We start from the raw sequence: 17,277 nt of genomic DNA, 5'->3' as shown, positions 1-17,277 counted from the left end.
GCACTCATTTCCTTTTTTCCCACTCCCCCTTTGGGTCACCTTGATTTGCTCTCTTTATTCAACCCCTACCCGACTCACCCCCACTTATGTGAATATCAGTAATTTATTTACTTATATTAATGGGGTGTCTCCCCTTTTAGGCTGTAAACTCCTTTCAGGCAGGGAATGTGCTTTCCAATTCTGTTGCATTGGCAAGTCACATAACTTCTCTGGGCCTCAGTTACCTCATCTGTAAAATGGGGATAAAGACTGTGAGCCGCACGTGGGACTCCTGATAAACTTGTATGTACCCCAGCGCTTAGAACAGTGAATTGCACATAGTCAGCACTTATCAAATACCATCATAATTATTCTCATTATTATTATTATTAATGTGGTAGCAGTTTGAATAGAGAGGAAAGAGCAGTCAAGGAAAGAGATGGAGCTGTGGTGGAGCTGTCTGGAGCTAACATCGCCAAGATCCGCCCTTTCCTCTCCATCCAAACCTCTACCTTGTTAGTCAAATCACTCATCCTATCCTGACTGGATTACTGCAACAGTATTCTTTCTGATCTTCCAACCTCCTGTATCTCCCCACTTCAGTTTATACTTCACTCTGCTGCCAGGATTATCTTTCTATAAAAATGCTCTGAGCATGTCACCCCCCTCCTCAAAAATCTCCAGTGGTTGCCTATCAACCTCTGTATCAAGCAAAAACTCCTCCCTATTGTCTTCAAAGCTCTCCATCACCTTGCCCCCTCCTACCTCACCGCCCTTATCTCCTTCTGCAGCTCAGCCCACAGACTCCGCTCTTCTGCTAAACTTCTCACTGTGCCTCGCTCTCACCTGTTCCGCCGTCCACCTTGGCCCACTTCCTACCTCTGGCCTGGAATGCCCTCCCTCCTCACATCCACTAAACTAGTACACTTCCCCTTTCAAAGCTCTACTGAGAGGTCACCTCCTCCAGGAGGCCTTCCCAGAATAAACTCCCCTTTTCTTCTGCATCTCCTTCTCTGCCTATTGTCCTGACTCCCTCCCTCTGCTCTACCCTCCTCCCTGCCCCACAGCACTTGTGTATATATGTATGTATTTGTTATTCTGTTTATTTTATTAATGATGTATATATCTATAATTCTATTTATTTATATTGATGCTATTGATACCTGTCTACTTGTTTTGATGTCTGTCTCCCCGCTCTAGACTGTGAGCCTGTTGTTGGGTAGGGATTGTCTCTATTTGTTCCTGAATTGTATTTTCCTAGCACTAGTATAGTCCTCTGCACACAGTCAGTTCTCAGTAAATATAATTGAATGAATGAATGCATGATTGAAGACAATAGAAGTCCTTAGAATGGCAATAAATACGATTGAATGAAATTTATGAATAAAGGGTTCTCTGAAGGCTTCTGTGCCCCAGAGAAGGTGCCTCCGGTAGCCCAAGGGTAAAGCGACCCTGGTAAGTGAGGTCTGGAGAGCTGGTTGCAGTAACAGTAGGATGGGAGAGTGGTGGGGGAAAGAAGAAAAGAGGTTGATGTTGGGGTGCTGGGCTCAGGTATTGAGGTGTTCGGCTCAGCCTTTGGTCTCCCATCACAAGTGACTATGTGGGTTGAAAGCCACCCCTCCCCTTGAAACATTGAATAGAAGATCCTTGTTGGGGGTGTTGTGCCAGCCTCTCCTGCTGCAGCAAGTATAAAGACATGCCTCATCTCTAGGCTCCCTGGACTTTGGGCACAGGACAATCATCTCCTGCTCCCGAGAGTCTGTAGTCATAGTTATGGGAGGAGGAGAGTGATGGATAGGATGTGTCTTCAGTCACACCTAGATAGTTGGAGCTATGACCTGACTGTTCACCCTGGCCTCAGGACCCTTCTCCCCAGTTCCTAGAGGCACAATTGGCCCCTCGGAGTGAAATTCATGACACTTTCCACCTTGTGTCACAGATTAGAATCTCAGGACAAGGGATCTGATTCCAGCCTGAACCATAAGCCTTAGTTCCCCAGTCCTTCCCCAGCACAAAAAGTCCCTACATGTGGTGATGAAACTTCTCCCAAACCCCAACCCGAAACCCAAATAATAACTGCCAAAGAAATGAGTCAGCAACAGGTCTTTGTTCCAGACACTGGAGAGGGAAGTGATTCAGGGCCAGTGGAAACAAAGAGTAGCAGGTGGTGGTGTTCCAGACAGGAGGCTCCAGCAGCCTAGAAGAAAAATAAACCAGGTTAACCAAGCCCCTGAATGCAGAAAACACAGGGCCCACCCCTACCCCCAGCCCTGAAACCAGGACTATCAGCGGAACTGCTCACTAATGCTTCATATCTTCCTAGCATCTTCACCTCCACCCGCTGCCTGAGCCAGAAGACTCATGTGACATGGGGGAAGCAGTTTGCTCGATTGGGGTGCTTTATGTCTCCCCTACCTGAAGGGGTCTCAAGTAGGAGGGGACAACGCTTACCTCAGCAGCACGAGGCCTGGACTGTTAGAAGAAGGTTGAGTGCTACACTTTTCACGAGCAGAACTCTGAGCGCCAGAATGAAAATGGACAGTGTGTTGCCCCACTCACGGTCTCCTGTGAAGAGCAGAGTAACATCAGGCCTCACCAGAGAGTGCTGGGCTCCCTATCCACACTTGATCTGGGGCAGCTGAGGACTCTCCAGCTGCTTACCTATAGGGTTCAGACCCCAGTTCCATTCCAAACAGAAATAAAGCCTTGGGACCCATGCCTCCTAGTTTGGAGACCAGCCTCTCTGGCCTCTGAGCCCTTGACCAAGCCCTTCCCTATAGCCTGAACGGGTATCTGTGCCCCAGTCCCTAGCCGCAGCCCCCAGCTCCTGTCCATCCCCTCGGATAGGGCAGCTCCAACTTCCTGCAGCACCACCACCACTACCCCCAAGGCTATTTCTCAGGGAGAGGAAAGCAGAGTTGAAGGTTGTGGGTAAATAAGACCTTGATGAAGAGCAATTAGAGGACAGTGATATTAAAACCTGATTTCCATCCCATATGCATCCTGACCTTGGGAAAGGAAGAATTCCATCATAGCCACAGGGGGGTTAAGTTGACTGAGGAACAAGCTGAGTAAAAGAAAATCCCAGGAAACCTTTTCCAAAAACAATACTCAGTGACAGGTCCAGGTCAAAGACCATTTAGAGGAATGGACTCCATAAAGGAGAATTTGCATTAGCTATCACATATTTGCTCTGAGTAATCAGAGATAGTCCCCATCAGGAGAAAAGTTTGTGAGATAGCCATTGGAGAGAAAAAGGAAAATAATATTTAAAAAGGAAAGCAGAAAAAAGGAATCTTTTGGGTTTCAGACTATTCTGATTCCTAATTTGATCTCAATGTTAAGGTAATAGTAGTTGTAATAGTATTTGTTACTACTAGTACCTAAAGAACTGACTCGACTTAGAGACTAAAGTCATGACAAGGGAACGCTTCCCTGCGGTGCTGCATAGAGACAGTGGTGCTATCAGCTGCAGCCTTGGATAGTGAAGAGAGGGAAAGTCATAGAATGGAAGTGTCTCTCTTATGCCTTCAAGTCGTCTCTGACCCATAGCGACATCAAGGATACATCTCTCCCAGGATGTCCCAACTCCATTTGCAATCTTTCTGGTAGTGGATCCATGGAGTTTTCTTGGTAAAAATATGGAAGTGGTTTACCATTGCTTCCTCCTGTGCCGTAAACCTGAGTCTCTGCCCGTGCCACTGCTGCCCAGCACAGATGAATTTTGACTTGTAGCAGATTGCTTTCCACTTGCTAGCCACTGCCCAAGCTAAGAACGGGATGGGTATGCCTCTGTTTGACTGTCCCTCCCATAGTCGAGACTGGTAGAGTACTGAAAGCTCTCCAGATGTGACCCTGAGAGAGAAATGGAAGTGAAAACCATGGGATATGGGGTGTAGCCAAACAAGATTGGGTCTAGGGCCAGGGGATTTAGCGGGATTTACTTCTGAATTGCTCCTATGACCAAGAACTGTTTCTACTCTTGTGCAATATATATGTTAATTTTAAAGCTGCCTATATTCTACCCAGGGTGCTTTTACAGACAAGCCTCATTATGAATGGAAAACACTGCTCAGCCTTCTAACCAGTGAATATTTAATAAATGTCACTGAGGATCGAATAATAAGAAATTGGTTGAAATGAAAGTAGGAGAGATTTCAGTAGGACAGAGAGGAAAATTTTCAGACCGTCTAGGTGATAAAATCTAGAAACAGGCTGCCACCATGGAGGAGAGGGAATCTCTGCACATGGAGATCTTTAAAGACAAGAACAGACACCCATTTTTGCTCCTCAGTTATAACTCACCTGTGATGCTTTGTTCTGAACAGGTGAGGACAGATTCATCAGGATTTTCTGAACCAGGATGTTCTGAAACAAAAAAAGTATCATCAGCTTCCAAGTATTCTTGGCTTGAGACTGTCTTTCAACTCATAGCTGCTTCCTGTTGGGACTACTGCCTCTGGGCCATCAGACCACCTGACCACTGTCTCATTTCCAGTCCCAGAAACCCTCTGGGAAAGCGGTACATGAAAACCTTTTGACTTGCAAAGTTATGATTCTCTCAGAAAGTCCCAGAATGAAGGCCAGTAGTAAAGCTTTAGTCTAGGACTGGGGAGTGGGGAGGGAGGATCTAATTGGATTTCTTTTTAGGTTTTCACCAGAGTCATGGCAGGCAGTCATTTTAGTATGATGTACATATTGATTTTAAAGCAGGCTACAGTCTAATCAGGATATTTAGAAATAAAGTAGAAAAAATGACACCAACAGGACTGTGAAGGCATGACTGCAGAATATAAATAGGGAAGGAAGACTGGCCCAGTCTCCCTGCTCTAGCAACAGCAGCCCCCTAGAACTGGATGTCCTGGCTATGCCACTGCTGACCCACTTGCCTGAAGGTGGGGATCTAATTTGATCCAGTCCAATGGTGGTGACAGTGATTTCATGTTGAGGGAAAGGGGTACCAAAGGACACGATATCTGGACTCAAATTCCCACTATGGTAATCATGTGCCTTTAAGAGGGGAGATGAGAGAAACTAGTGCAGAACAAAGTCAAAGGGCAAATGATTCAAAAACTTCCTCATAAAATTACCAGAAGACTCTAAATCTGATGGGTTTTGAATGCTTTGAAAGGCAGGGAAGGAGTTTAAAGAAACTCAGACAAAATGGATCAAGTGTTATAAATTACAGTGCCAAAAAGGGCACATAGGAGCAAAGGAAGAATATGACAAGTACAGGCTGGGAAGAGATTAGGAGGGCACAACTCATGACAATCAATCAATCAATCAGTGGTATCTATTGAGCACTTACTGTGTGCAGAGCTCTATATTAAACATTTGGGAGAGTACAATGCAACAGAGCTTGCAGACCTGTTCCCTGCCCTCAGTGAGTTTACAGTCTAGAGGGGAAGATGGCAAAATGAATTACAGATATGTATATATTTTGTGAGGATGAGGATGAGGATGAGGTGAATATCAACTGCTTAAAGGGTACAGATCCAAGTGCATAGGTGATGCAGAAAAGAGAAGGAAGAGGAGAGTAAGGGCTTAGTGGGACAATGTTTGTTGAAGGAGATGTGGTTTTGATAAGGTGAAGGAAGGCTTCAAAGGCTGTGATCAGGGAACCATGGTTGAACGTAAACTGACTTACATGCATCAGCAATGTAGGGTCCCTTTAAAAAGGCAGCAGAGTACCCAGAGAAGTTGGGCCAAGATTATTCCATTATGGTCTGTCTTGGTCAGACCCTTATTAGTTCCCTGGGTGTTGTTTTGTTTGTTTCGTAGAGGTTGTAGAGAAACCAGAAAGGTCAGAAGAAGAGTGACAGTTATATTGAAATGGGTGGAAAATAGATGCTACAAGGAAAGATTGAGATGAATTGGAGGTGCTTAATCTAAAAAAGAGAAGACTAAAGGTTGATGCCTATTAAAGATATTTATGAGGAGGAGGCTGGTCGGTTATTCTTCAATGTACTGTGAGTGTTAAACCATAAGAAACTGGTTGAAAAGAAAGCCCAAGACGTTTTGGTTACAACAAAGGCAGGTCTTGCAGGCTGCCACGGGAATAAAATCCAGAAGCAGGTAATCAAGGAGGCATTAAGCATCTTTGAGGAAAACCCCCATAGCTATAATTCACCTGCACATCTTCTTTCTGGATGGGAGGCGTCAGACTGCCTGGACTTTCTTGAACCGGGTTGTACTGAAACGAGAAAAGTATCATCAGGTTCCTGGTGCTCTTGTCCTGAGTCCATATTCTAGCCCAGAGCTGCTAACTGCCAGAAATCGTGTCTCTGGGCCCTTAGACTTCCTGACCTTCTGATCAGTGAGGAACTGCTTATCCAGTCCCCAAGAGCCTCTGGATGAGGAGAAAGTGGTACCCCAGGGGAGAAGGAGGAGAAGGAGGAGGTGATCACTTGGGAGTTTTCCTAATTCCCAGGTCATGGGAGCTCTCAGAGGTCGATGTTTTCCCCAGAACTGCCCTGCTATGAAGATCATATGACACGCTGTCTGTAGGGGCTTAGTGTCAGACCCTGCCACCATGGACAGCCTGTGCTCTCTGGGTCCCACATCCCAGCCTTCCATCCCCAAACCCCACCTGGGGCTGCATCCTGTCCTTCGGTCACGTTTATCTGCACGGAGCCGTGCCGCACAGAGCAGGTGACTGAATCTTCCTCGCTGAACTGTCCAATCCTGATAGTTGTGTAGGTTCCCTGGGAGGAGGAGGCCGTAGCCTGGAGAGGCTCAGTGAGTGGTGGGCGGGGCGCGGACAGAGTCAGGCTCAGCTCCTTGGGATAGAAATCTTTCACCAGGCAACCACCGAAGCTCTGGTTCCTCAGAATGAATACCGTGGGCTGGGATTCAGCTGGGGCTCCTGAAACACAGTTGTTTTGGAGAGGCACCTAGGAAGAAGCAGATTCTGTCCTGCCCCCTGCCCCCACTACCCCCAGCCCTCCTGCCCCCTGTCCCCACCCGCCTCTGCCTCCCCCACCCCTGCTGCCTAAACCCAAGGCCAGTTAGGGCCTGAACTTCCCTCTGTCCACAGGCTAGATTTGAGGCCAGCTGGCTCTAGGTGGTTTTCAGGTTGGGAGAGGAATCTTTCCTCTTGTCTCCCTGCTGCCTTTCAGGAGCTGCAGGATGAGGTTTTCCTCAGATGTGGCAAAGCACACAGTAACGGTGCAAGTGGAACATCACCGCAGCCCCTTTTCTGTCCTACCTCATGACTGCACAAGCCCTCCCTGACAAGCTCTCCTGCCCTCTCCCTTATCACTGTTCATTTCTTTACCTTTGTATTTAAGATTTCCCCTGACACTCCATGTAAGACCTTGGAACAAGCTCAGGTTTATTTTCACGAGAAAATCACAGTTAGGAGCAGTGGATTGTAAGCTCCTCGAGGGTAGGGGACTGGGTGTGTTACTTCAGTTGCATATTCTCAGGTCACCATAGGACAGCATTTTGCACATAATAGGAGCTTGATGCAGTCATTTCCTCAAAGTAGGGGCTCAGTATAGAGTTCTGAACACAGTAGAGGCTTAATAAAGAGCTCTGCACACAGTGGGGGCTCAGTACATAGCCTTACATATAGTAGAGGTGTTATTCAGAGTTCTTTCTACAGTTCAGGCTCAGTACAGAGGTCTGCACACACTAAGAGCCCAGGACAGAGCTCTGCACACAATACGCATGCACACAGTAAGCCTGCAGTATGTACTGGTGAAGGTGAAGACAGCGATGATGATAATGGTTAGGGGAGGAGAACTTCCAGGTTAGGGGCTCTGAGGTGGAAACTGCAGGATCTCCCTGGGGGACATCTCCTGGAAATGTGTGGAGAGACTTGAGCCAGAGAGGGGGAGGGAGCTGAGGGATGAGGGTCAAAGAGAAGGGGAACAAGAGAGAGATCTCTCAAGATTTCAGTTCCGGCCCCTTGCCTTGTTAGCTTAACCATTCATTCATTCATTCAATAGTATTTATTGAGTGCTTACTATGTGCAGAGCACTGTACTAAGCCCTTGGAATGTACAAGTCAGCAACAGATAGAGGCAGTCCCTGCCCTTTGATGGGCTTACAGTCTAATCGGGGGAAACAGGCAGACAAGAGCAATGGCAATAAATAGAGTCAAGGGGAATAACATCTCATAAAAACAATGGCAAATAAATAGGGTGATGAAGATATATACAGTTGAGAGGATGAGTACAGTGCTGAGGGGGTGGGATGGGAGAGGGGGAGGAGGAGAGGGAAAGGGGGGGAGAAGAGGGTTTAGCTGCGGAGAGGTGAAGGGGGGTAGAGGGAGCAGAGGGAAAAAGGGGGGAGCTCAGTCTGGGAAGGTCTCTTGGAGGAGGTGAGCTTTAAGTAAGGATTTGAAGAGGGGAAGAGAATTAGATTGACAGAGGTGAGGAGGGAGGCCATTCCAGGACCGCGGGAGGACGTGGCCCAGGGGTCGATGGCGGGATAGTCGAGACCGGGGGACGGTGAGGAGGTGGGCAGCAGAGGAGCGGAGTGTATGGGGTGGCCAGTAGAAAGAGAGAAGGGAGGAGAGGTAGGAAGGGGCAAGGTGATGGAGAGCCTTGAAGCCTAGAGTGAGGAGTTTTTGTTTTGAGTGGAGGTTGATAGGCAACCACTGGAGGTGTTTAAGAAGGGGAGTGACATGCCCAGACGTTTCTGCAGGAAGATGAGCCGGGCAGCGGAGTGAAGAATAGACTGGCTATTCCTAAGAATAGCTTAGGAAGGAAGGAAGATTTTTAGAAAACTATCCAGGCTGTTTGTGGAGAGTAATCTGGGACCAGGGTCCTGACGTCGACTGTTCAAACCCCGCCAGGTGCCCTGCGGTGAGGAGTCTGTGGGGAGGGAGGAAGAGAAGATGTTCCCAGTTGATTCTCTCAGTACCCCTGCTCACAGCTCTGCCCCTGAAATGGCAGATGGAGGGGTAGTTCTGACCGGATTTCTGCAGCCAGATAAAACTGGTTACTACTTGGCAGTGTCTCCTGGATCCCAAGGAGTGCCAGGATGGCCTCTTAAAAAACCTGTCTAGCCAATCCAAATAAATCCTCTGGCAAGGATATCAGTCCAGGCCCTCGGGTCCGGGGTCTGAACAAAATCAGTCTGCAGGGGGATAATACCACAGCTCTAGCTTGGATATTGAGGTTCCCTAGGAAGACCAGAGGCAGGGATTAGAAGACAGGTCTGTGAGGGACTGATCAAATCTGTCCTCTGAATTCTAGGTGCTCTTGGCATGAAATTGAGAACTAAAAACATACCACAAAGTGCCCGTGGCTCTCAGTGATGTGCTACCCAATGCCTTTCCTACCATAAAGAAACAATATTGAATGTGTCACTTACTTGGTTCCACTGTAACCTCTGTTCCAGTTCTGAAAACTAGCTGTGGACTATTGTCTTTCTCCTGTCCCAGTGACACATGACATAACAAAAACCCTGCCCCAGCCTGTGTTCTGAGGCTGCCTGAGTCAGGCCCCTGAGTTGAAAGACACAATACTGCAGGGGACTCATCTCTCTCATTCAAACTACTTATTCAATATAACACTAAATCCTCTTGGCTGAACTTGTACAACATCACTAAAATCTGCCCTATCTTCTCCATCCTAACTGCTACCATGTTAATCCAAGCACTTATCCTATCCTGTCGTGTTTACTGTTTCAGACTCCTTGCTGACCTCCATGCCTTCTGTCTCTCCCTATTCCAGTCTACTCTGGAGCCCAGTCCAGTCTTCACTGGGCAGCAGATCACTTTTATACAAAAACATTCAGTCCATGTTTCCTCACTCCTCAAAAACCTCCAGTGCTTGCCCATCCACCTCCCCATCAAACAGACATTCTTTACCATAGGATTTAAAGCACTCAATTACTGTGCCTCCTCCTACTTTACCTACTACAAGCTAAGCTGTACACTTCTCTCCTCTAATGCCAATTTACTCACTGTTCCTCCATCTCGTCTATCTCACTGCCAACCTCTTAATCCACGTCTTGTCTCTGGCCTGGAACGCCCTCCCTCTTGATAATCAACAGACAATTGCTCTCCCATCTTTAAAGTCTTACTGAAGGCAAATTTTCTTCAAGAGGACTTCTCTAAGTCCTCATTTCCTCTTCCACACTCCCTTCTCCATTGCCCTTATTTACTTCCTTTATTCACCACTCCCACTCACCCCCAAAGCGTTTATGTAAATACCCGTAATTTTAAAATTTATATTAATGTCTGTCTTCCATTTGTAATGGATTTCCCAGGTCTAGCAGATGGAAAACACCACCCTGCAGTACAAAGAACGCAGGCCAAAAAATGGTGGAATATAATCATTTAATAGGGGAGAATACTCACAACCCAAGCTGTGCAGGAAGATCCCGTGAAGCTGCACAGGAAAGCCATGGGAAGCACAAAAGATGGTCTGCATGTTTGGCCCATCATGGGTATCTTTTGGAGCCCCCCAAATATATAGTATGAAATAAATGAGCCTATGTATCATGCCATGATATTGGTGTGAGGGAAGAGCATAGCAAACTAATCTATCCACAACTCAAGGCCAACAAATGCTCCTGGGGCTTCGTGCTTCAGCAACTCCTCCACTCCTTGAAGCTGGTACATTTCACCCTTTTCACTGTTAGAACCTCTCAGTAACTGGTACGGAGTTCAAATGCTAATTCCTCACCTCCTCGTTGTTCTTCTACGCCCAACCCTGTAACACTCCTTGGGACTCTGAGCTCCCTGTGGACAGGGAATGTGACTACCCACTCTAATAATGTTGGTATTTGTTAAGTGCTTACTATGTGCCGAGCACTGTTCTAAGCACTGGGATAGACATAGGGGAATCAGGTTGTTCCACGTGGGGCTCACAGTCTTAATCCCCATTTTACAGATGAGGGAACTGAGGCACAGAGAAGTTAAGTGACTTGCCCACAGTCACACAGCCAAGTGGCAGAGCTGGGATTCGAACTCATGAGCCCTGATTCCAAAGCCCGTGCTCTTTCCACTGAGCCACACTGCTTCTCTAACTGCCAGCTGCTCCTCCGCTCCTTGAAGCTGGTACATTTCACCCTTATCACTGTTGGGATTCTTCGGTAACTGGTACGGAGATCAAATGCTAACTCCTCACCTCCTTGTTGTTCTTCTGTGCCAGACCCTGTAACACTCCCTGGGACTCTAAGCTCCTTGTGGACAGGGAATGTGACTACACACTCTGTGATACTGTCATATTGCACTCTCCTAAGGGCTTAGTATAGTGCTTTGACCACAATAAATGCTCAATAAATATGACTGATTTATCGATTGTTTGTCACTGCACAATCTGTACCTCCACCAACTCTGAAATTCGTCTATCTGACCACAACCTCCTCACTTACCTTCTCTCCCAAAAGCCTACTCCCAACAGATCTGTCCTGTCCCAATACAGAGACCTTCAGATGCTTTAACTCGCTCCAATTTTGTAAAGTCACTTTGCCCCATTTAGTCTCCCTAACCAAACTACCTTCTATTGACACACAAATCAATGCTCTCAGCAGCGGCACTCTCTCCACTGAACTCAACTTCTTCACTCTCTTGTCCCTTCCTCAATCTTGTACCACCAACCCACAACCCTGAATCACCTCCACAGTACTCTTCCTCCACTTCCTGTGCATGAGTTACGGAATGCTACTGATGGAAATCCAGACACCAGGCCAACGTTATGCATTCCAAGTTCACCCTCAAAGCCTTTAACTCAGCCTGGATAGTTTCCTAAAAATCTTCCTTCCTTCCTAAGCTATTCTTAGGAATAGCCAGTCTATTCTTCACTCTGCTGCCCGGCTCATCTTCCTGCAGAAACGTTCTGGGCATGTCACTCCCCTTCTTAAACACCTCCAGTGGTTGCCTATTAACCTCCACTCAAAACAAAAACTCCTCACTCTAGGCTTCAAGGCTCTCCATCACCTTGCCCCTTCCTACCTCTCCTCCCTTCTCTCTTTCCACTGCCCACCCCGCATGCTCCGCTCCTCTGCCGCCCACCTCCTCACTGTCCCTCGGTCTCGACTATCCCTCCGTTGACCCCTGGGCCACGTCCTCCCGCGGTCCTGGAATGGCCTCCCTCCTCACCTCTGTCAATCTAATTCTCTTCCCCTCTTCAAATCCTTACTTAAAGCTCACCTCCTCCAAGAGACCTTCCCAGACTGAGCTCCCCTCTTTTTCCCTCTGCTCCCTCTACCCCCCCTTCACCTCTCCGCAGCTAAACCCTCTTCTCCCCCCTTTCCCTCTCCTCCTCCCCCTCTCCCATCCCACCCCCTCAGCACTGTACTCGTCCACTCAACTGTATATATCTTCATCACCCTATTTATTTTGTTTATTTTGTTTAATGAGATGTACATTACCCTGATTCTATTTATTTGCCATTATTTTTATGAGATGTTCTTCCACAGTTGAAGATGGCTGATAGGGAGGGAAGCACGGAGGGAGCAAATGTTTTGATAGGCATGAAGAGGTGGGATTGGAAGCAGAGGTGGAGTGGGTAAATTTTGAGAGGAGGTGAGAGATCTCTTGAGAGACTGCCGGAAATGATTGGAGAATCCAGGAGGGAACAGGAGAAGAGTGGGACTGGCGAAGTCCAGGAGATATTTTGCAGAGATTTTAGGGTAAAAAAGGAGGGGATTGAGGGGACATGATAAAATCAGATCATTTTAAGAATGAATGTGCAGTGCAGTGGCAGCTTAACTTGTAGTTTCTGGTGATTAAGTCGGGGAATGAATTGCAGGTTCTTCAGGTGGGTGAGAATGACCACACCTATATCTGCTTCTAGAGGCCTTCTTTGACTAATACCTCGTTTTTCCTACAATTCTCCCTCCCTTCTGCATCACTACACACTTCGGTTTGTTCCACATTAATCACTTTAATTCTCTCTCCAGTTCGAACTTCTGCAGCTTTTATGCTTGTTTGGGATCTTTCTCTATTTTAGGGGCCTCTTACAGGATGCACCATGGCCCAGTGGATAGATCACAGACCTGAAAGTCAGAAGACCTGGGTTCTAATCCCAGGCTGCCACACGCATAAAAATAGTGGTATGTGTTAAGCGCTTACTATATGCCAAGCACTGTTCTAACTGCTGGGATAGATAAAAGGTTAACAGGTTGTCCCACGTGGGGCTCACAGTCTTAATTCCCATTTTACAGATGAGGTAACTGAGGCACAGAGAAGTTAAGTGACTTGCCCAAGGTCACAGAGCTGACAAAGTGACAGACCTGGGATTAGAACCACATCCTCTGACTTCCAAGCCTGTGCTCTTTCCACTAAGCCATGCTGCTTCACATGTATGCTGTGTGACTTTGGGCAAATCACCTAACTTCTCAGGTAACTCATCCATAAATGGGAATTAAGAAGGTAAACCCCATGTGGGACAGGGACCACGTTCCACCTGATTTGCCTACATCCTCCCAAGTGCTTAGTAGGAAGCCTGGCACATAGTAAGTGTTTAACACATACCATCATCATTACTATTACTATTATTATTATCATTAGGAACTCTGCTACACTGTTGTTATGTGGTAGTAGTCAGCAACTAATTCACTGATTAATTGGAGTGTTCCATTTTGTAATGGTATTTGTTAAGTGCTTACCATGTACCAGGGACTGTATTAAGTGCTAGGCTAGAAGCTAGATAATCAGGTTGGACACAACCCATATCCCAAGTGCTCGTTCCGGTAGGCCACATTCCTCCTTTTTATCATTTCTATCTATACTCTCAATCTTAAACCTCCTGAAGGCTTGTATTTTTTCTCCACCTGACTCCCTTAGAAGAATCACTCTAAGTATTAGCTTGTCCCACGTGGGGCTCACAGTCTTAATCCCTATTACAGATGAGGTAACTGAGGCACAGTGAAGTTAAGTGACTTGCCTAAAGTCACAGAGCTGACAAGTGGCAGAGCTGGAATTAGAACGCACATCCTCTGACTCCCAAGTTCATGCTTTTTCCACTAAGCCACGCTGCTCACTCTCACCCTCACAGATTTTTTGTGCAAATCCTCCCCTTACAAGTAAGTTATTTTAGTGTCCGATTTCCCTGCTAGCCTGTGTCTTGAAAGTAGGGCTTGAGTCTTGTTACTGTATTGTACTCTCCCAAACACTTAGTACAGTGCTCTGTATACAGTAGGCACTCAATAAATACTATTGATTGATTGATCCTACATATTACTTCTGTTGCTAATTTCCCAGTGCTCAGTTCAGTGCTCTGCACTGAGTAGTTGCTCAGTGGTACCCTGAATGACTCCCTGCCCTACTGTACTCTTCAGGGGAATGGTAGCATTAAGTACAGTTCTTGGTACCCAGTAGGTGGTCAGTCAGCAGTAGTGGTTATGAGGTTAATGATGATGAGGAGGAGGAGGAGGAAAAAGAGGAGGAGAATGAGATGGTTTGTTTTCAGGGGAGCAGAATCAGAGAAGTGGGAGGAGTCTGGGGACCTGGAAGCAGAGACTCCAATCCTTAGCTCTTCCTTTATGTTGCTGTTGCTGCTGGGCCTCCAGCTGCCACCAGACCTAGGCAGAGCCCCACCTCTCAGTCGTTGCTGTTGGGAAGATGGGTTTCCTCTGTGGTTTTGTGCCACAGCAGCCCAAGGCTCAGCTCTGCCAGGGTCGAGCAGGAACAGAAAGTGGTTTGTGTGGGGGCTCCCAGTCCCTTCCCCTCACTGTGAGTCTCACACAATAATACCGGCCGCTGTCTCCAACTTGCAGATTATCCATCTGCAGGTACAGTTGGCCTTTGGTGTTGTCTCTGGAGATGGAGAAGCGGCCCCTCACGGCCTCTGCGTACCACAAATTTGTCCCGGAGGGGTCAATGTGAGAGACCCATTCTGGTTCTCGCCCAGGAGCTTGCCGGTACCAATCCATCTCAGAGTTCCCAAAGATGAAGCTGGAGGCTGTGCAGGAGAGACGGAGAGATTCCCCAGCTGGTTTCACAGCTCCCCCAGACTCTACCAGAGACTCAATCCCTGTCAGGAAGAAACAGAGAAGCCAGAGCTATTACAGAACTGCCTGGAGGGTGGCCAAGCATTGCACATTTTGGAATCTGAATAGACCACTCTTCTAGCCCAGGACATCTCAAATAATGTCAGAAAAACATTAGGTAACTGATCCAAAAGAGCATCTGCCATGCAAGCTCACTTCTCTGGGATGGGTGAGCTGAAAACTGATGATCAGATCCAGCCTGTTGCCCACAAGAGCAGATAAATGTTCCTGCCAGGTTTCTGGTGTTTGGGAAGGCTGGTTCCTAAACCCAAGTGCAGCCATGGAATGGTGGACACTCGAGACTCTGAACACGGGATGGGGGTCAGCTTGTGAGCAGAGCAGACCCCAGGGCTTCAGTCTTTCACCTGGAGGAGACAACTGATGGTACAGAGAGGGATTTACTGTGAGAGCCACTCTGGGAGCCAGGATTGGGTCACCAGGAGGGAGCTGGGCTGCAGCAACTGGCTAAGGAGGTTGGGCAGAGGGATGGAAGAAGAAGACAAGAGGAAGGAGGGCCGTGACGGGACCAGAAAAGGGAAAAGAAGGGACCTGGAGAAGTGGGAGAGGCTTTTGGAGCTGGGAGGGAAGGAAAGAAATCAAGATCATTGAGTGTAGAGGGAGGCTGAGGGGGCAGAATCCCGGCTCCCATGATTCTGGGGTTGGGAAGAAACTGTTCTTCCAACCCTATTGAGGGAGCCACCTGGCCTTGCAGAGTGAAGGACTGAGGAAGACTCTGCGGAACTTTCTGATACAGAGGTCTTTTAGACCATTGAGTGAGTGACTGAAAGCCTCTCCTCTGAAGGTGTTAAGAAAAAATCCTAATCTGCCTGGGATGACTAGGTGTTGTTTTGTTGAGAGGCAGATGGCCCCTTCAGATGACCCCCTCAGTGTTCATTAACTGGCACAATCCCTCCTAAGAATCCCCCAAAGATGGGAGGGTTAAACACAAAACCAAACAGAAGGGATTAGAGCCCCACTATTACCCCAACCCTGAACTCTCTGGTTGAGAGTGACTGGTTCCCTCCACCCCTACAAGCACAAGACCCTGAAAACCTGCCTGTGGGACCCTCACATTGCTCCTAAACAGGCATATCTCCCCTAGGATGGTCACTGGCTCGTGAAACTACAGTTACCCTTGATCAACTTAATTCCCAACCTGGAAAGAACAAGTATTGCAATCTCCACCAAGTGAACAGAATTTTACCAATTTTCTTTCTCTCTGTGATGAAACAATGTAGTAAATTGGTTACTTACATGGTTTTACTGTGACTGTTGTCCCTTGTCCATAGATGTCTCGATAGCACAGTGACACATAACATAACCAAAACCTCCCAGGCTCCCCAGGCTCCTCTTCGTAGATGTTTGGCCAATGAGAGACACAAAGAACCTCTTCAAATGTTACTCTGTTCTGGGCAGCTCCTAAAAGTGCTAGTTTGGCTACCAATACTTTTGACACAACTATTTCTTTTGATTTTTATACCCTTCCTGATGTTGCTCACTATTGTCCTATTTTTTTTTTCTTGCCTTATTTTGCTCAGACAAATTGGACCCATGATTAAAAGACCAGTCTGGATAAAACACAGAAAGAGAGACTATTTGAAAGAAAGAGGAAAAAAAAGGGAGAAGGATATCAAGGGAACTGAGGATCAGAGAGAAGGGGAGAAGGGTAACGGGAAATTGGTGGAAAGAAACTCCTTACCATCAGTTTTAAAGATCTCAGCCACCTTGCCCCCTCCTACCTTATTAGTTCACTGCTATCCTACTATGTGGGAAGCAGCATGGCATATGGTGGCTAGATCATGGGCCTGGGAGTCAGAATATCATGGGTACTAATCCCTGCTCTGCCACTTGTCTTCTGTGTGGCCTTGGACAAGTCACTTCACTTCTCTGGGCTAAAGTGGTGATTAGGATTGTGAGCCCTATGCAAGGCAGGGACTTTGTCCAACTCGATTTGCTTGTAAGCACTTTACAAATACAGTTATTACTCTTATTATTATCTCAGCCCCCACACTTCAATCCTCTAATGTTAACCTGCTCGCTGTACCTCAATCTCATCTATCAAACCACTGACCTCTCACCTACCTCCTGCCCCTGGCCAGAAATGTCTTCCCTCTTCATATCCAAAAGATGATCACTCTCCCCACCTTCAAAGCCTTATTGATTCATTCATTCATTCTGAAGGTACACCTTCGCCAAGAGACCTTCCTGAGCAATGTCTTCATTTTCTCTTCTCCTACTTCCTTATGGGTCACCCTTACATTTGGATTTGCTCCTTTTATTCACCCTTCCCTCATTCCAAATTGAGTGGGATAAAATGGCTGACCATAGTGTTGAGGTATCCTCA

General features: G+C 47.1%; 1 protein-coding gene across 1 annotated transcript; it reads right to left on the bottom strand.

The window, feature by feature from the left end:
• Nucleotides 1–2,067: 2,067 nt before the first annotated feature.
• Nucleotides 2,068–16,486, bottom strand: LOC103166088 (immunoglobulin alpha-2 heavy chain-like). The gene is made up of 9 exons (XM_029046615.1): nucleotides 16,483–16,486; nucleotides 16,188–16,379; nucleotides 14,616–14,917; nucleotides 9,303–9,363; nucleotides 6,569–6,844; nucleotides 6,110–6,172; nucleotides 4,285–4,347; nucleotides 2,431–2,544; nucleotides 2,068–2,176 (listed from the first exon to the last, which is right to left on the bottom strand). Exons 1-8 carry the CDS (start codon nucleotides 16,484–16,486, stop codon nucleotides 2,432–2,434), a joined length of 1,074 nt encoding a protein of 357 aa, XP_028902448.1. The 3' UTR covers nucleotides 2,068–2,176; nucleotide 2,431.
• Between the last annotated feature and the right edge of the window lie 791 nt (nucleotides 16,487–17,277).

This window comes from Ornithorhynchus anatinus, chromosome 2 (genome assembly GCF_004115215.2).
Source record: "Ornithorhynchus anatinus isolate Pmale09 chromosome 2, mOrnAna1.pri.v4, whole genome shotgun sequence".
Lineage (NCBI taxonomy): Eukaryota > Metazoa > Chordata > Mammalia > Monotremata > Ornithorhynchidae > Ornithorhynchus > Ornithorhynchus anatinus.
This window is presented reverse-complemented; position numbering and strand designations above follow the sequence as displayed.